The 20,131-nt window shown below is 47.0% G+C and overlaps 1 protein-coding gene across 1 annotated transcript in view; it reads right to left on the bottom strand.

Moving 5' to 3' along the window:
• ADCY6 (adenylate cyclase 6) overlaps window positions 1-20,131 on the bottom strand; it is a 400,482-nt gene that overhangs the window by 16,696 nt on the left and 363,655 nt on the right. The window contains exon 22 of the mRNA XM_085600393.1: window positions 17,465-17,589. Within this exon, the coding sequence (XP_085456519.1) occupies window positions 17,465-17,589 (125 nt within the window). The remainder of the gene's footprint in view (window positions 1-17,464; window positions 17,590-20,131) is intronic.

A 20,131-nucleotide genomic window follows, 5' to 3' on the forward strand; every position in this document is an offset into this window, starting at 1 on the left:
TTTAGCTCCACCTGGGAGGATCACCTGATCCACCTGAAGAAGGTAATTGAGGCTCTGCAAAAGGCAGGCCTCACTATCAAGGCTACTAAGTGCCAGATAGGGCAGAGTAAGGTTGTGTATTTGGGCCACCTTGTAGGTGGAGGCCAAGTTCAACCACTGGAGAGTAAGATACAATCCATCAAGGACTGGTCTCCTCCAACCACCCAGACTCAAGTTCGAGCTTTCTTGGGCTTGACTGGGTACTACAGTAAGTTTGTTAAGAACTATGGGTCCATTGTGACTCCTCTTAATGATCCGACATCCAAAAAGATGCCCAAAAAGGTTCAGTGGACAGTAAGCTGTCAAAAGGCATTTGATGACCTGAAGGAGGCCATGTGCTCTGCACCTATCCTGAAAAGTCCTGACTACTCCAAAGAGTTTATTGTCCAAACAGATGCTTCGGAGTTGGGTGTGGGAGCTGTGCTGTCACAACTTAATGTAGATGGTCAAGACCAACCCATTGCTTTTATTAGCAGAAGGTTGACCCCCAGAGAGAAGAATTGGTCAGCTATTGAGAGGGAGGCCTTTGCTGTGGTGTGGGCCCTGAAGAAGCGGAGGCCATACTTGTTTGGCACTCACTTCAAGATTCAGACTGACCATAAGCCCCTCTTGTGGCTAAATCAGATGAAGGGTGAAAACCCCAAACTGCTTAGGTGGTCCATTTCCCTACAGGGGATGGACTTTACAGTGGAGCACCGGCCAGGTACAGACCATGGGAATGCAGATGGTCTCTCCAGGTACTTCCACTTAGGACATGAAGACGAGACTGGTCAAGGCTAGTTTAATGTCCCTGTGTTTGGGGGGGGGGGGGTTGTGTAGGAGAGTAGGGTCTGCTATCCTATGGTCACCCCAAATTTTTGCTTTTTGCTTCACTGGTTTTTGACATATTGAGGCTGTGGGCCTGCTAATCAGACCCCCAGCCTGCTGTTCTCTCTACTAAATTAACACTATGCACTCTAGGTGCATAACCAATTGGAACTAGATCACCCTGTGAGCCCCTTGTACCAGTGTACACTAGGTACCCAGGGCATTGGTGTATCCAAGGCCTACCAGGGGCTGAAGCATGTATTATGCCACCCCTGGCCTGGCCTAGCAATTCGACACAACTGGCTGATCACTCAGCTGGGGTAAGTTGGTGTAACCACCTCTTACTTAGGTGTAGTATACCTATACCTAACCTTAATTGGGACACATGTTAACCTATAAGTCACTCCTATGGCAGGCCTTAACAATCCTGAAGGCAGAGTGCTTGGTTCCATGTGAGATGGTGCTCTGGCATGAGCTGAGCCTGTCTGCAGTGGTCGGAACAACTTCCTTCTACTGTTTCCAGATATCGTCATACCATATACTCTTAAGTGCATTATGAACCTCGCGGTTAAATGCTAACTTTGGTTTGGCTTTATCAAAACATGTCGAGTAAGGTGTCATACGAATTGGAATACTAACCCCTCGCCAATTCTGGCGACGGGGTTAGCATTCCACCCTTCTAGAGGGACACGACATGTACAGTACCTGAAACCCGGGTAAAATCAGACATAGCCTCAGCTCCACAAAATGGATGCTGCCACCACAGACACAAGTCTGCCTTCCTGCTGCTGGGAGTCCTTCCAGCTTGGGAGACGTGGACAAAGGGTTTCCTGCCAGGGGAGGTGCGAGCACCACCCCAGACAGGATTTTGTGTATTGGTCAGGTAGGGCTTGAATGGAATCAGACATGCCTGAGGCTCACAAGGCGCCTCGGTGCATATGCCAGTTCAAACCGGTCCTGGGGCACACCAGCCCCGGACCTGGGGCGAGCTGGACAAAGGATTGGGGGTGTAACCACCCTCCTTCCTGGTCCCACCCTTAGGGAGGGACCTAGCAGGTAGTCCGGCCCCTAGAATCCGCTTAAAGGTAGGAGCTGTGTCCTAAGACTTCAGACATCCTGAAATCAACTTAAACTAAAGAAGAAGACGGGAACTTCGACGCTCTGCTGCACAGAGGACTGAAGGAAATCTCCCCTATGGTCAGGGAGTGACCATCTTGCTAACGCAAGCACCAACCAGCAACTCGACGTCTGCTTTGCCGCCGCCTCCTGCCAAAGCCCGAGCCCAGAGCCCGACAAGACCTGGATCTCCAGACCTCTCACCGCCCGATCCACAGTCCCTGAAAAGAAGGAACCCGTGGAGGCACCGAGACACGTGGAGCCAGCCATCTTGGAAGACCGACGACAATCTGCAAGCGTGACAACAGAGGCACCCTCCAAGTTGTGCTTTGGGTCCTGAGAAGCCCAACCACCGAGCAGCATCTGCACCAAAGGTGAGCTCTCCAGCATCTCCACGATCTGCGTGGGGCCCCTCTGCATTTTGCATCTCAACGCGCCTGCCCGGTCTCTGGCCCGTGGGCTAGTGGCCATTTTGGCGACCTAAATTGAAATCTACGATGCTGGTCTGGTTGCTCCAGACTGGCCCCAGCTGCTCTCCAAAGGAGCAGCCCCTCTGACCTTGCTGGTCAGAACAATCAGCTTTCCTCTCTTTCCACGACTCCTGCCTTTGCCAAGGCTTGTTTGCTTCTTTCGAGTCGCCGACACCGCGAGCCTGCGTGGGACAGCTCGTGAACCGACTCCTGGACGTCGTCAACCTTCAGGGACCACGTGGCTGCGGAGACAAGCTACACCTCATCACCTGTTTGCACCCGACATCGCCTGGTACCCACCTGGTGCCACGCTGGTCACTGGCTAGTGACTGTGAACACTGTCCCCTCTGCTTTCAGGTCTTCTACAACTCCGATCCACCCTTGGATCCAACGCAGCTCTTCTGGACCGACCGCCTGCAGCATCTTTGTCATCAGGCTCCATTGAATCGATAGAAGAAACCCGACGCACTTCGAGACCTATGCACCCGCTTCCTGTGGGTGAGGTAACGCTGGCACTCCGGTGCCCAAGTGTAGAGAAACATCTCTAGTGTCTGTGTTTTGAATCTTAAATTCGTAGTCCATCCAGAAGACCCTTTCTGCAGTAACTTTTAAACTTTTACGCACCCATTGAAAACCTATGGGAGCCCGCGTGTAACTTTCCTCACTGCACACGCGACCCGTGGACCTCCTGGTCACTAACTGAAGTTAGCTCCTTGTAGGCCCAGCGATTCTAGAGGCCCTAGGCCTTTTCCCTTTCCTGTTCGTGGTACTTATACCACTATTTTAGTATATGGTTTGAGTGGCCACCAGGGCCCATCCATATAAAGTGCAACTTCTGTATATTATAACATTGTCTTGTTTAACGATTTGTGCTCCTGTGCTCATAAAGAGTCTAGGGGATACTTTGAGAAATAAATACATATATATTTTGAATATATATCTGTGTGGTGTCCTTTCATTGGTATAAAAGGGGGTTACATGTGGTAAAACAGCCTGCTTAACACGCTTTAACGAGTTTAGCCTCAAAGACTGCTTAGCCTACGCTACCACTAGGGCAGCTAGTCCGAAAAGGTTGACTTACAACCACACCATAAGGGTTGCTTGGCATGGTACAGGGTGGTTACTTTAACTAGTGAACATCATATACCAGGCCAACTTCTCACAGTGACCATGTGGAAATGTTCTGAAAGTATGTACAGATTTAACGACCTTAGATCCAAAATGGGTCTTAAGAAGCCGTCCTTTTAGGGGATTAGAAAGGACAGAGCGTACACTTCTGAACCTTTGTACTGAAATGGAACTGGTTCTATAGCCCCTTTTGTTAAAAGAGCTTATACCTCTTGTCTGAGGAGCCGCAGGTGCTTTGATGAGAGTTTGAGTGTGAGGTGGAATATTGGGAGGATTGCTGGTGAGCTCCAGGCAATAACCATGTCAGATAATGTCTAACACTCATTTGTCTGATGTTATGGATTGCCAAATGGGGAGAAATTGTTGAATTCTTCCCCCCAACAGGTGTTAAATGATCAGGGGGAAGCGTAGGTAAGTCACTGCTTATTGGGGGAAGGGGAGTTACACGTTGGCGTGCTTTTACCCCTACCTTCAAAATTGTTTCCTCTGTACCCTCCTCTATAGAAGCCTCTACCGGAAGAGGGTTGCATGTTGGACTTATATGAGGAAGTGTTAGGGTCTGAGGAGGTACTTTTAGACCCTGCTCGATAGAATGAGCGTCGAAAGGAGTGTCTGCTTGAAGGAGCCTGAAGTGCACCCATGGATTTAGCCACGTTCATCTTTTCTAAAGCCTCATCAACCCGAGGTCCGAAAAGATGTTGCTTGTCAAAAGGAGTATTTAAAATAGACTGCTGGACTTCTGGTTTAAAACCTGAACTTCTAAGCCAGGCATGCGGATATGAGTGAATGCTAGTATTAACTTCTCTCGCTGCAGTGTCAGCAGCATCAAGGGCACATCTAAGAGTTAGAAATGAGTTCCCCTTCTTGATCTAGCTCATGCGCTTTTTTCTTGTGCTCTTTTGGGAGGTACTGAAGTAGGCCTTCCATCTCATCCCAGTGTGCCCTGTCATACCTAGCTAGTAGGCCCTGTGTGTTGGCAATGCACCAGTTATTAGCGGCTTGAGCAGCTACCTTTTTACCAGATGAGTCAATAAGCTTAGATTCTTTATCTGGGGGAGGTGCATCCCCAGAGGTCTGTGAGTTCGCTCTTTAAGATCATTGGAAACTACAAGGGAACCTGGAGGGAGCGGTCCTTTAATAAAAACAGGATCAGAGGGTGATGGTTTATATCTTTAACAACCCTGGGTGTTAGGATACTTGCACGAACCGGGTCCTTAAACATCTCATCTGTAGGTCTCATCATGCCTTTTAACATAGGGAGACTAACTATGTGAAGACCCTAGTGTTTCAAATAAAAAATCAACATCTAAGGCCTCTTTATGCAGTGTAATCCCAAGATATGCTGCTGCTCTGGAAATTAGCACTAAATAGGATACATTACTGTCTGGAGGTGAAGGTTTTGCAGGGTATCGGTCTGGATCATTATACATGGGTGGATGAATAGTATGATCGTTCCATGGATCTGTAGGCAAAGGAATATCGTCATGATCGGCATCATCATCTACATCTCCTAAAGCAGGCTGTGTATGAGGAGACCCCTGTAGTCTTATGTGTAATGGATCAGAGGCTGGCAGTATTGGTAAAGGTGAAGATGGTGGAGAGGATGGCAAAGTAGGATGGATAGGACTTGTAGCAATGTCCTTTTTAAGAGGGATCTTGTATCCTCTGAACTGACTTTCCTCTTGGAAGGAGGTTTGACTCAAATATGTCCAGTGCCTGGATTGATGTAAAGCTTTTTCTGCTTTGGATCTAGTCTGTCCTTCATAATGTCTAAGATCGGTTCCGGGGAATTTGAAAGATCTTCTTTTGAGTTTGGCGCCGAACTTTTCGGTGCCGAACCGGGCTTGTCCTTTGAAGAGAAAGGTTTCGGCTCCATCCCGGACTTCTGTTTCGAAGCGGTGGCCCCTCATACTCGTTCAGTGGCTTCCTTTAGGTGTTTAGAGTTGACAATTTTAGGTTTAAATCTTTTTTATTGATTTTTAAAGAAGAAAACAAAAAGACCAACCATAAAAATCTGCTTTCATCTACACCCGGAGGCCAGTGAGACATAAGAAAAGCAGAAGAACGGGAGGAGAACACAACTGGAATTGTTTAGTGTAGAGTTACAGAGAAAGTAAAACATTAGGAAACAGTAATAGGGATATCACTGACAACTCATAGCATGGAAAAGGGCAACGTGCCCAGATCAACACGTCTAGTGTCGGGACTAGGATGACGCTGTTGCTTCACCATCAATGACATGTGCCGACATTGCAAGGCGGAGTACCCGTAAGTAGGCAGGGCAGGTAGGTTCTCTGAATTCCTGAGACAAAAAGCTTATACATGGCACCAATGTCTTGTTGAATTGTGGCAGTTTGCGTTCCACCACTGCTGTTAACCTCTCCATGCCCAGGAGACCCCAGAGTTTATGCTGCTAGTCTAGTCATGTCGGAATGGCTTTGGTCCTCCACTTAGCCAATATAACCTGTTTCGCTACACAAAAGACCAGGGTAATTGCTCATCCCCATGCAGATCGCAAAGGGTATGTGAGGGCGCAGGGGAGGCCTAGCAATAAGTAGCTAGGAATTTGAGGTATGTCTGTCCACAAGTATAGCCGACCAAATGTCTTAGTAAACCAAGGCCGCACTGCCTCAAACAGCTATCCTACCCATCTGGTTACTGTTTAGCCAGTCTTACACATGTAGTACCAGTAATGTACAATTTCAATAATGTTTCCTTACCAGAGGCACTCCCAGCAGACGTTCGAGCACGATGTAGGATGTCTGTGCATTCATTCGATGTGAAGGAGTGCTTGCAATCTAGCTCACATCTCCGCTGAGCAGGGGATTTAATATTAGCTGATGATGTTTTAAGGAAGGCATATATGTATGAGAGGAGGCCCTTATCTGTATTACAGGTGAGGATTCACTTCTCAAAGGCCGTGAAAGGTCAGCTAGCATGCAGTTTTATGTGTGGTTGTGTAACTAAGTACGAATGGCGATATATTGCCAGTGTGCACTAGAAGGGATGCCATAGTTCAGCTGGACTTGTGTAAATTTAACAGGTCATCCTGGTCAAATAGGTTGTAGGAGAGTGGAATCGACTGCATAGTTACCCCCACTTTTTGCTGATGTTTTGACTGTTTTCTGACTCTAGCCAGGCTGTGGCCCTGCTATCCAGGACCCCAGCCTATCTGCTTCCTCTCTAAACTGATGTGAGTACCCTAGGTACATACCAATTGGATACTGAGGACACCCTATCAGCCCCTTGCAGATGGTACCCTAGGTACCCAGGGCATGGGCCCCTCAGAGGCCTACCAGAGGCTGCAGCACTTATTGTGCCACCCCTGGGACAGCCATACAAACTGACACCACCAGACCACTACTGTAGTCTGGGTAAGGTGGTGCTTGCACCCCTTACAGGGATATAGGTATCCTGTATCCCACTTAATACAACACATATATCCTCATAGGTCACCCCTAAGGCAGGCCTTGCTAATCCTACAAGGCAGGGTGCTAAGATATGTGTCAGGGGTGACCCCTAGCTGAGTAGGGCCCCTCTGCAACCTTCGTAAAACTATTGCTGGGTTGTTTGTAGTGCAGCCATACCATATACTCTTAACCGCATTATAAGTAATCGCGATAGCGTGATAAGTTGAGAGTGGCTGCACAGAACCATGTCGTGTTTGGTGTCAAACATGTAGGACTCCTACCCCCAATACAACCATGGGAGCGAGGGCATGATTCCCCCCTGCTAGAGGGGAGATATGGTAAAAGTGGCAGATTTTAGACACCAATTTAAAAGTGCACACGTAGTACAAAATGGATGCTACCCGCCACCCACACGACTCTGGCTGCCTGTTGCTGGGCAGAACTCCAGCCACGGCAGCTGGACAATAGGGATCTTGTTGCAGGGAGGTTCTCCCACCTCCCCAGACAGACTATGTGGATTGGAACTGGGTGGGTGCACCATAGGATGTCTTTCAAACTTGCACGTAGGCTTCTCCAGTGCCTACTTCTGCATACACAGCCTCAAACTGGTTCAGGAGCATCCTGTCCCCTGCCCAGGCGGGAAAACACACAAAGGGGAGAGGGTGTCGCCACCCTTTCCCGCCTGAACTCTCATTGGTGTGCTCTGATTTAGACACTCCCCTAATCCTTGGATAAAGGTGAATGCAGGGTCCCCAGAGCCTCAGATTAATCTTGGACTTCACAGACTTGAACCTTCGACTTGCTGCCACACAGCTGAATGAAGAAATCTCCCTTGGGGTAAAGGAGTTACCCCCCTGCTTGGCAGGCACCTGAAACACTGCAAGTGACCTGGTTGGAACTCCGCTGCTCCTACGGACAACAAAGACTTCTGCCTACCTTGAGGTGGGTTTCCAGGCATCCCAGAGGCCAGTGAGTGTGCACAGCAAAGCTCAGCACCGTGGACCCCGTGGGTGCCGAGATCCCCAATACCCCAGGACACCGGCCACCTCTTGCATAGCACACGATCCCGACCAGTGGGGAAGTTGTGCTTTGGCCCATTATTGAGCCAACCTCTCAGCATCATCTGTGCTAAAGATCGAAGCACTAGCCCGCTACAGCGACCCGTGGGTGCATCTTTACGCACGCCAAATTGCTACCTCCCGCGGTCCCTTGTCTCTCGACTGGTGGGCCCTAGCGGAGGTCAATCTTCACTTTAAAGGGCTTCCCTGGTTGCTCCAGGCCTGCTCTACAGTCTCCTTGCTGGAGACCTTGCTCAAACCTCGTGGGTCTGCACCATAGCTGTTTTGTGATCCTTGCGTGGGTTGCGGTTGCCAAGGCTTAGTGGATCCAATCCGGACACTAACACCGCAGCGGCCTTCATCCTTCTAGGGACAGTCGCCCTCCAGAAGCTGGCCTTCCTTGAAGCCTCCTGGATGCCATGGCTGACGATCCAAGCTACCCATCTTCCACCTGGAAGCACCAGACATTGAAGGGCTCTTTCTCCTGAGCCCCCTGGTCACTGTGCCGTGACCCAGACTCTGTCCCCTCTGCTTTCAGGTCCTTACCTTCAAGATCTAAATCTTCAATCTGCACGACATCGACGACGCTTCACGCCAGCAGCAGTTCTTCACCTTTTTCCATCGAAAACGAGATCGCGACCCGACATCGAAAACGACCTATACACCCGGCTTCCCTGGGGCAGGTAACAGGGGTACCTCGGTACTGTCGTGGGTGTGGGCCCTCCAAGAGCTTAACTCTAAGCTGCTGAACTTGAACTCCTGCTAGAAGTGTTTTAATTCTTGCAATTTCCAACTGCGACATTCTCCATAGGGTTCAATAGAGATCCCAACAGTAGTTTATACCACTGCACGTGTCTCCTGTGGGCCCCCTTCCTCACTACCTTGGGTGGTTTCTTAAGGGGCCAGCGACCCTAAGTGCCCTAGGCACTGTCTGTAGAATTGTCGTGGTTCTTATACCACTTTTTTAATATATGGTTTGGTCCCCCCCTGGGGCCCTATGATTCCAGTGCTATTTATTGTAACTATCAATGCTTGTTTGAATTGTATCTTTACCTCCAGTTTCATAAAGAGACTAGTGGGATTATTCTTAGAATAAATACATATATTTTATATATATACCTGTGTGGACTACTCTTTCATTTGGTCATTCAAGAGGTTATCTATGGTAAAACAATAAGCTTAACACTCCTTCAAGACTTAGCCTGAAGGCTGCTCTCCACAGCTACCAATAGGATAGCTTTCTTTAAAGGTTGTCTTTTAACCTATCACCTTAAGAGTCGAATTGGACTGGTGAAAGGTGTCCCCTATAACTAGTGGACAGAATATGCCAGGCCAACTTCTCACATAGGTCCACCACCATTTTACAGTTGGTGGTCTGCAACTGTGAGAACGCCGTTTCCTGAAGGGCTGGCGGGAAGTAGCAATTCTCCAGAATTGGTGTCTGCGGCGATATATGAGAGAGTCTTTGTTAGCTGTACCATGTCCCAGGTGCCCACCATTGCCCTGAGCATGGGGGGTATATAGACTCCTGCTAGACAGTGAGGTTTGGGGAGCTAGGGTATCTTCCAGATCTGAATCCCATTTATCGCTTGATCAATGAGCACCAGTGCTTTTCAGTGAGAGCCTAGACCACTCTACCATGTATCCGAGTTGTGCCGCTTGGTATTATCGCATCAAATGAGGGACTCCCGCCAGCCCTCAACCATACACCAGTATGCTCGCTTCTTTGCCATTTGACCGTCCCATATGTAGTCTTCAATAAAATGTAGCTTCTCAAGGATGTGGGGGAGGCTGGAGCGACAGTACCTGCATCACATATAATATTTTAGGGTCATTTTAACCGCCACCAATCTTCCCAACCTGGAGATTGAACCCCCCCCTTCCATGAGTGCAAGTCTGACCTGGCCGTGGAGAGATGCGCAGCATAATTGAGTTCTGCTGTGCGTTCCAAGGTGTATTTGTAAACCTAAACACAACACTCCCTGAGTGGCCCATACACAGGAAAAAAAGTGTTCCAGTCGGACCACCTGGGGGACAGTGAGACCAAGCACCTGCAATTTTTGATGGAATTGAAAGTTTTAAAGAAGATTTCACAATTCTTACCCTGTGCTACACGAAAATCTGTTGTCGATGCAAATATTAATTTGCTGCATATAGAAAGGGCCAATGGAATTATGTCGCAGGGAAAGCCCAAATTATGCAGTGTCGTTGACTAAATGATGCAGCGGCGTGGACTAAATTATGCAGCAGGAAAAGGCAAATTATGCTGCATGACGTGGCACAATTTGTGACAGTATTACATCACTGTTTTGACATTTTTAGGACTGGCGTTGGTCAAGTTCCGTTGATTTTACTAAAATTATATGCATAATAAACTTAAAAGAGGGGCTGCCAGCCCTCTTCATCCTTTGTTGTGTTGCTGTGCCACTAACATTTATCTTCCTCTGACCACCATAAACCAAGGGCCAGGTGGCGCAGCCCACTTCAGACATTTGGTAATGTCACTGTGAGTGATGGCATTCTTCCCTTTCACAAGGAGCGCAGCCACACACAAAATAGTTCCCTCCAGTGCTAGGCAGCCCTATGGCAATGTGTGACTTCTGAGACCAAAAAATACATATTTTTACTTTTTTTTATGCCTGCAAGATCCCAGCATCTTCTCAAACACTGCCATCAAACTCTCGCTCAAGTAAGTGGTCATTTAAGTTGAAAAAAGAGTAACATTAGGGGCCTGATTTAGAGTTTTGTTGGACCGGTTAATCTGTCACAGACATGACGGAAATCTTGTCCACTGTATTACAAGTGCATTATATCCTGTGGTATTTGTAATCAAATGGATGGGATATCCGTCACATTTGAGGCGGTTTCCCTTCCGCCAAACAGGCCCTATTGTCACATGGAGCTGTAGCCGATTTGCATACATTGGAATCTAATGTTTGCTTCCCATGGCTAAAATGTACTTTTCTAAACGCAGTTTCTCTCGCTGGGTAATGTGACATGAAAAGTCCTTCTGTTTTGACAACATTTAACTTTAACCTCCGCAGTCAACTACGTTCCCTCATCAGTGTGTTTGATCATAAGGACTTCAGAGATGCATTCCTTTGTCTGCTTTTATCTCAGCAGTCTTGGCACTTTGTTAATTATTCTGTGGTTATCAGCTGCACACAACCACACCACTGCTCATATGTTCATCTCCAATACTATTAAGGCCATGCAGACCCAATGTTTGACTTCCACTGGTCCGGTGCGCTTTAAAACAAGCTTTAATTCATTAACATGTGATTTAACTCTCGAAAAAATGAATAACTTCACAAGCATTTTCAATGCAATAGGTCTCGCATTCGCGAGAGTTTAAGCTATTAAAATTGTAAATGAAAATGCCTTTTATTTATGCGTTTTTAAAAGCAACACATATATAAAAGGAATTGTCATTTCTAATGCTAATAGCTCAAAGTCTTGCAAATGCGAGACCAATTTAATGGTGGCTGCGCCCCTTTCTTTAGACGCTGCTCACCGTATTCAGGTAACAGTGAGCAGCGTCTAAACAAATGGGGTGTGGCCAACATTAAAGTGAACGCGCGTTATGGGGTGCTTTCATCCAAAATAGATAATTAAAGAAAGGTTCTGTAGCGCGGCCACCAAAGTGAAAGCAAATCGCACTGTAAATTAATCAAATAAATAAGCGCAGCGGCTAAAGTGAAAGCGGACCACGCTGTAAATTAAATAAATACATTACTAATAACAATATAAAAGCGGGTGGCGTGCTGAGACGTCGTGGGTGGAATAGCAGAAGATCATTTAAGAAAATAGTGCTTACAGACTACATAAAGCAGACCGTGTAACAACACAAGTAAAATGTCCCGTCCTTAGGGGAGGTTACAAATGCAGACAAGGCGTACCAAGGAGGGACTACTAAGCCTATTTACGAATAAAAAGCAATGATTTTGAAAGGACAGCAACAGGAGCCAATTGAAAAGATGGGTGGGAAATGGGCGGAGCTTCTAGTCCATACTTCAATACAGCATGTCTCGCAGAGCAGCGTATGTGCTGCCAAGGTTCAACCTAATAAAAATGGGTTATCAGCGCCTGACGAGACAATGGATTTTGAGGTCCGGGGTTCGAGTCTCACTTAAAAGTAAAATATTCATTTTTCTTCTGAGGAATTATTTTTCCTCTGCGATAATCTCAAACCTTGTGACCTTGTAGTCCGAAAAGGCTCTCAGCTTTACACATTGTCATACACTGGTGTTTCAGATAGGAAAGGCCTGCGGAAACACGATCACTCTGCTTTTTGTTTTGGCAGCCTTGGCACGTGTCACTGTGATCAAGGGCTCGTCTGAGAAAGGTAATCAAGCTGTCATTTTTTTCCTCGTCCCCTTACGTTTCTCGTCCAAACCTAGGGTACTGTAAACACTATGTGGGCCTAATGTGTAGCTTTCAGTGAATTAGCGCACTGAAAAACCTATAGTCACAAATATATTTAATGTCTGCAGCAATTACAATTTAAAATAAGCAGCAGAATAGGGGCTGCCTGCACAGAAAATAGATGAGCATTATGGTGTGAGAGGGTATTGGCAGACATGGCATTTTTTAAATGAATTTTGAGGTGTATTAATTAACAAGCAAAGGCAAAGCCAATCGCTCGGCATCTATGCCAGACCTACGGACTTTGCCAATGTTTGTTACACATATTAACACTGCATGGGCAGAGGTTTCACTTCATTAGTAATAGTTTAACACCTAAATACAGCAATCCGCAGGTGAAAGGTAACCGACCACTCAATGGCATAGAGCCTGCCACTACGCACTGTGTGTGGCAGCATTTATAGTAACTTTTGACCAGTTTGAGAGAGAAACAATTCTTTTGATAAAATCTGCAAATTATGCCAAAGATGATGGATTGTGTCACATGGTTGGTGCGCGGCAAATACAAAAAATGCATATTTGCATAATTCCAGTAGCCCTGTAAATGGGTTACAAGAGCGCTCTCTCTTTGGGCCGGTCTGTGTTTCTTATAGAACGGTTCCTGCCAGACTTTGGCTTAACCCGAAACGTACGACTTTGAGCAGCCAAAGGGACTACGGTGTAGTGGACCTGCTATTTCTTCACCATATGCTCGATTCCTACCATCCTTGTCACACTCTAAACTTAAGGAACCTCATCTCACTCTAACTCGCCTAATCTATACCCAACAGATGGGAGGCTGCTTCTTTTCATACTAGATTCAGAAACATGGCGCTGACATGGCTGCCAAGTTTCCTATGTCCATGAGTGACTAGTTAGGCCAGTCGTAGGTTTTTCTCTGAATTCTGGGACCTATAGTTTTATTCAACCCAATTTTAAACCAGAACTACAAGTCCTTGAATTCCAAAAAAAAACAAAAAACGGGCATTGGACAAACCAGCCATGCATGGGCCTAGCAAACTTTACAGCTGTGAACTGACTTCCTTTTTGCGTATGGGCCCAATTTAGAGTGTGGTTGGTGACCACTCCGTCAAACATGGGACGTATTTGCCGACTGCCTTATTACATGAGCGTTATATCAGTCCCCCCAGGATTTTGTAGTCTGGTTTGCCCAATTTTGCAGGCTGAAAATAAGAAAAAGATGTCAGCCCAAAACTGCAATTTTTGCCGTGGCGGCCGTAAGAGCAGCGGGGAAGTGTTTGCTGGGGAATTAATCCTGTGTTTGCTGTCCGGCGCGGCCGCAGGTAAGGGGGGCTATGCCACTGCTGGGAAGACAAATGTCTAGTGACAGAGAACAGATTTAAATTTCTCTCCCTGGCATAATCCTGCTGTCATGCTTTCCAGCATTAAAACATGGTGCTAGAGGGAGCTGTTCCATTAGCCCAGCTTCCACCCTGAGTTAAGGTGAGGGGAGGGCAAAGAAGGCTCAAGTAACAGCTTTCCTCCAACTGTATTTCACGCTACTAATTGTGCGTAATGGGTGCCACGGAGGGGTGGGGGAATGGGGGTAGGTGTGAAGGAGGAAGATTAGTGGAAGGGAGGACAATGGGGAGGGGCAGGAGGCTGGGGAGACAGTTGTAGGGAGTTATCTACAAAGACTGCGGGTGGGTGTGTGAGACTGGCATGCAGCAACAGGGACAAGGCTGAGGTCTTCGCTGACACACTGGAGGCATCCTTCAGGCCTAACCAGGCAAGCAAACTGGCAGCAGAAGTCGAGCAAGAGGTCGCTAAGCACCACCGGGAGCACCCACCAGAAACAGAAGCTGCAAACACTGAGGAATGCTCAACGGGCGAGCTCCTGGCCCTGGTAAAGACACTAAAAAACGGCAAGGCACCAGGAAAGGACAGAATAGCCAACCAAGCCATCAAGATGCTCCCAGATGCCGAAGTGGATCACCTTGCTGAGATATTCAACGCGTGTATGCAGCACCAGTACTTCCCTAATGCCTGGAAAGAAGCAAGAGTCATCGTATTCTCCAAGGCTGGGAAACCACTACGAGATCCTGCAAATTACCGCCCTATAAGTCTGCTATCTGGCCTATCAAAGCTCTTCGAAAAAGTTATCCTTGCCCGTCTTGTGGACTTTGCGACAAGCGAAAACCTCCTCGCCAAAGAACAGTTTGGGTTCCGGAAAGACAACTCAACCAATCACCAACTTCTTAGAGTTGTGGACATCACCAGCCATGTATTCAACATCAACAAGTCTACTGGAGTAGTCTTTCTGGATGTAGCCAAAGCATTCGACCGAGTATGGCATGAGGGACTGCTTTACAAACTTATCAAGCTCAAGTTTCCAAGCTACCTGATTAAACTGCTGTCTAGCTACTTGTCAAAACGGACCTTTCACGTGGCGGTACGAGATGAATGCTCAACGTCACGCCCAATCCTTGCTGGAGTGCCTCAGGGATCAATCCTAGGACCATTCCTCTTCAATATTTTCACAAACGACATCCCCACGGACCTAAAGAAGACTGATCTTACTCTTTACACCGATGATGTTGCAGTCCTCTCCCAATCCTTCAGCGAAAAGGAAGTGGCTAAGAACCTTGAGACATGACTCAGCAGACTCTCCAAATGGTACAGCGACTGGCAGATCACCCTGAACACAAGCAAATCCACAGCAACATTATTCACCAGGAAGTTGAACAGAAAACACCCACCGATCCTCCTCAATGGGGATGAGATCAAATGGGAAAACAGCAGCTCCTACTTGGGGGTGACTCTGGACTCTAAACTCACATGGAGAAACCACATAGAGAAGACCTGCCAGAAAGCAGCAACAAAACTGTCTGCATTATACCCACTCCTGAAGACCAAGTCGATGCCCTTGCAGAGCAAGGTGCGAGTAATCACCGCAATAATTCGACCAACCATGACGTATGCTTTACCAGTTTGGAGTGGCTGCCGCCCGCAGCATCGGAAAGACCTGCAGAGACTACAGAGCAGCGCCTTACGGATTGCAGCAGGTGCTCCAATCTTCACAAGAACAGCAGAACTCCATAGAGACCTAGGCGTTGAGATGTTAGACGACCATATCCGCAAACTCAACCAGACATTCTACAAAGGATTGGATCAAAAAGATAACCCACTGATCAGGAAACTTGCAGATATTTCTACAAACCCATTTGACCGCTACCCGAGGCCCATTGAAGCGCTAACCTTGTGAAACTTAAACAGCAACACAGCATCCAAAAACTCATCACTGCCTGAGGGCAAATCGCCCCGGCAGGTACCCAAAACTCATCACTGTCAGAAGGCAACCGCCGCGGCAGCCATCAAAAGCTCATCACCGCCAGAAGACATTTGGCAGACGAATACAAGACTCTGCGATAAAACTTGCTGACACTTCCGCAAACCAAATTGACCGCAACCCGCGGCCTATCACAGCGCTGACCTTGTGATCCAACCTCAACTGTGACAAAGCGTCACACATCAATAAGACAACCTAAACAGCGACTAAAAAACTCAAAGTGAATGTGGAGTAATGAGCCTATCGCCTCGGTATCCAAAAACTCACCACTGTCAGATGGAATCTGACAGACGAAAACAAGACACACGGATGGGTGTGTGAAAAAAAGAGGTGTCTCAGCGGAGGGCAGTGGAGGTGTAGGGGCCAAAGACTGCTGAAGGAGGCCGCGACATAAACATACCTGTTTAGTCCCAGTCTCCTGTAGTCTTTTGTTTTGCTCCTCGTTACAGAGGAGGCTGCTACTGAACGGGGTGGTGGGGCGAGGGAATGAATGAAATAAAAAATAGTACTTACCTGGGTACTGACGCCACCTCTCCTCCGCCATCCTCTTTTCTGACTTCCTGCAGCACGGAAGCACACAGGCTCCCAAACTCCCCTTGCCAATCACAACGCTGCTGTCACCAGCATGACAGTAGTGCCGTGATCGGTCTGATCGCTCTGGTTCGGCGCTCAGACAAGGACTGAGAGCCTGTGCATGTTCTCACCCGGCTGTGCAATTCAGCCGGATGAAGAACATGCTACATGCTAACTGTGCATGACTGTTTGGCCAAACCGTCATGCGCACTTAGAGTGTGCCCACCACTCCTCCCCTTGCTCTGGCCAGACCTGCCCCTAAGCCAGTACGAAAAAATAAAATGATAATAACATTGAGTTATTATAATTTTATTTTTCCTTTTTGAACTACTCAGAGAGCAGTGGGGCAACGGTCCTCTGCATTAGCGGAGGAGCAGCCGCTGCCTGGTTAGAGAGACAGCGATGCATATTCAATACACCATGCAGCGATGAGAGGGTAGGAAACACTGCTCTCCTCTAACCTCCTTTTTTTGGCCCAGCTCAGCAGCGCATGGTCATTAAAAGGAGGGTTAAATAAAGGGTGTGAAGATCTTATGGGTGCTTTTATAATAATTGCAACATTTTTACAAAAGCCTCGATTTCACAATTTTCTTGCAAATCACAAAATGTCAGAATCCTGGACGGTCTGTTATATCCAATGGCACCTGCAATAAGGTGGACGGATATTTGTCACGCTTGTGACAGAGTAACCTGTCCGCCAAACGCTAAATCAGACCCTTAGTCTTACACCTGATCACTTGCGATTCAGCAAAAAATCGAAGACTTCTTGTTTTTACGTAATTACAATTACTTGGAAGCAACTGGGATTAATTATATATTTATCTTTCAGTACATAATTGTATGCATTTTACTGCTGTGTTTTTTTTTTAAATTCAAATTATGGCAAAACATTGATATCAACTGGTTTACTATGACGTTCTGTTTTTAATTTGATATCAAAGCTTTATAAGGATTTTACATAATCAGCAAATAAAATAGACTTTCATGATTAATTTTCCTTTTGTTGCTGTTAAATAATTTTATTCAAGCTGGCCGTGTCTATGGCATCAGAAATTATTTGTGGGCAACAAGTGTACTTTTTCAAAACTTTAAAGTGCAAAAACAAAAAAATAAAATGTATGTGAAATGCTCAATTCAGGCTGTGCTTACCTGGATACAGTCCGGGACCCCAGTGCTGTCCATGCGACTGGCCACATTCACAGTGTTGCCCCAGATGTCGTACTGTGGTTTTCGGGCACCGATGACACCAGCGACTACTGGGCCGATATTCAAACCTACATGGGAGAGAGAACTCGTGAACATGGATGCTGGGAGGTTGCAGAACTGTGCATGGATAGTCAGCCCTGATCCAAACAGGAGAGTAGTACAGTTATAAAGGAACTCTGCTGATACATGTATGCGCAGGGGAAGTCCAGTGCAACTGAGACTACTGTAGACATGAGATACGTCAGCGAGCGGTTATGTGGGAAATGCTACAGACATCAGTGTGCTGAGAACAGCCATGTCAAAGGGAGGAGGACCGTGTTATACTTTCTGTGGGTGCAGAACTGTTGTGTGTCATGTTGAAAGAAGGGAGGGAAGTGTTGTAGCAGAACCGCTGCCAGGCGAAGGTGGGTGCTGGGGCAGCTGCGTGCCAGAGAATAAACACTGCAGAGATGGGGCCACTGCTGCAGGTACCTCCTGTGTGGGGTACTCCCAAGTTAGGGTGAACAGTGACGTGATAGAACAGCTGCTCTAATTATTTGACTGTTTGTGGGTGGGTGGGGGAGAGAGTGGGCGGGGACAATTGTGTGCCAGGAAGAACAGTGCAGGGACCTTCACTAAAGGTGGACAGCTGTGCGCTGAGTAGGGTTGACCACCTGGCCAGTATTTTTATGAAAAGGCCAGAAAAAGCACAGGGAATATCAGCAAAAGGCAGTTTATTTTCTCTTTGAGACCAGTAACTTAAAGTGCCAAATACCTTAGTACATCACTTCATAAATAGTGTACCGCTATCTAATCTACCCCTAAATGTTTAATACAGCAAATTAAACACATTACATGTCAAAGAAATAATACCAAGGATTGTGCTGAAAATCATATTCTGGTACTAGATAGTGCCATGTGTGGTTGGATTTGTTTTCTGTCCTAGACAGATTCAATCATTTATTTATCTGTTTGTTTAATAAAAAAATAAAAAAACATTTAAGCACTACTAACCACTCTAATGGTGGCGAGTGCTAGTGGAGACGGAGCACAATGAGTAGCGGGAAAGTCACGAGCAAGCGCAAGAGATGGTAATGGGAACCAATCAGTGCTTCCGCTACAATGGACAAAACTAATACGTTCAAAGATGTCAAAGCCGTGGGCGTGCGATAAGCCAGTCTTAGGCGTCTGAGTGCCAGGGTTGGAATAAAGCCGAGTTAGGATGTCAGTAGAACAGTTATGATTATCCAAGATTGAAGGTAGCCCTTTTGACCTCGTGGCATAAATGGACCCCCACAGTCAGTGGGGGTTGGGGGATTGAGAGAAGAGAATGGGCTGTCTACGTTTGCATTCTCCCACATAAATATCACTATCACATGAGCCGAACGGATCGAGGCAAGGTAGAAGGCCTCTGTCTTCGGTGTGGGTAAATACCCTACTGCTGAGCACCCAACTGCATTCTTAATGTCAAAACTCAGGACTCTGAGATCTTTATGAAAATGTACAGCATGACCTGTGGGCCAATCCACAGAATGGGGAGGGCAGTGAGGACTCCGTGGTCAGATCAAGTATCCAGCAGAAAACTATTTCTTATGATGGATATTTCTAACCGCAGGTTGTAAATGTAAATTGTAAGACCTGGGGTCTACAGGCCCTAAGGGGGTAACGTGACACGAGCGGCTGGGCACCCAAAGGCTTGTGTGTAGAGCTACCATACAACACACACATCCTCTGAAGCAAGGAACGCACACAATAAGGGACGCCACACTGTAGAGATTTATGCAAAAAGCTCAAGTTTATCCAGCAGTTCAAGATAAATGCAGTTCATGGGATAACAAGGCAATTCATAAGATATAAATGCACTTCATGAGATATAAATGCAGTTAATGAGATGACAGTGGCAATTCACTTATGTCAGCGTTTGATCCGCCAGCACCATATTCACCAGTATGATATTCACCAGTACCTGGTATATCTTACTCCCCGTGGTAGGGTTTGGGGATTGTAGCGCCACTCCTGGGGGCGTGCAGGGACCCAGGGCAGACCTCGCGGGCCTACCGCTACCTTGGTTACCTGTAGCGCCCCAGTGGCGATCATCGCGCTCTACGCGCTAAGCGGGCCTCGTACACCTCGGGACAAATCTGACGAACACCGTCAGAGCAGAGCATTAGAACATAGCGCCACTCGTAACCAGCACGCAGTGCATACTTCAGAGCAGAGCATTAGAACATAGCGCCACTCGTAACCAGTAAGCAGTGAATACTTCAGCACTGAGCCTTAGAACATAACGCTATTCGTAATCAGTAAGCAGTGAATACTTCTGCACTGAGCATTAGAACATAACGCTACTCGTAATCAGTAAGCAGTGAATACTTCAGCACTGAGCATTAGAACATATTGCTACTCGTAATCAATAGCAATGAATACTTCAGAACGGAGCATTTAGAACATAGCGCTTCTCGTAATCAATAGCAATGAATATTTCAGAACGGAGCATTTAGAACATAGCGCTACTCATACTCAATAGCAATGAATACTTCAGAACGGAGCAGTTCACGGAGCACAACGATTCTTACGGGGCGAGCCTCTCGCACTCCGGTGCAGTTCGTGGGGCGCAGCGCACCTTGACAG

The sequence above is a fragment of the Triturus cristatus genome, chromosome 4_2 (assembly GCF_964204655.1).
Source record: "Triturus cristatus chromosome 4_2, aTriCri1.1, whole genome shotgun sequence".
In the NCBI taxonomy this organism is placed as follows: Eukaryota; Metazoa; Chordata; class Amphibia; order Caudata; family Salamandridae; genus Triturus; species Triturus cristatus.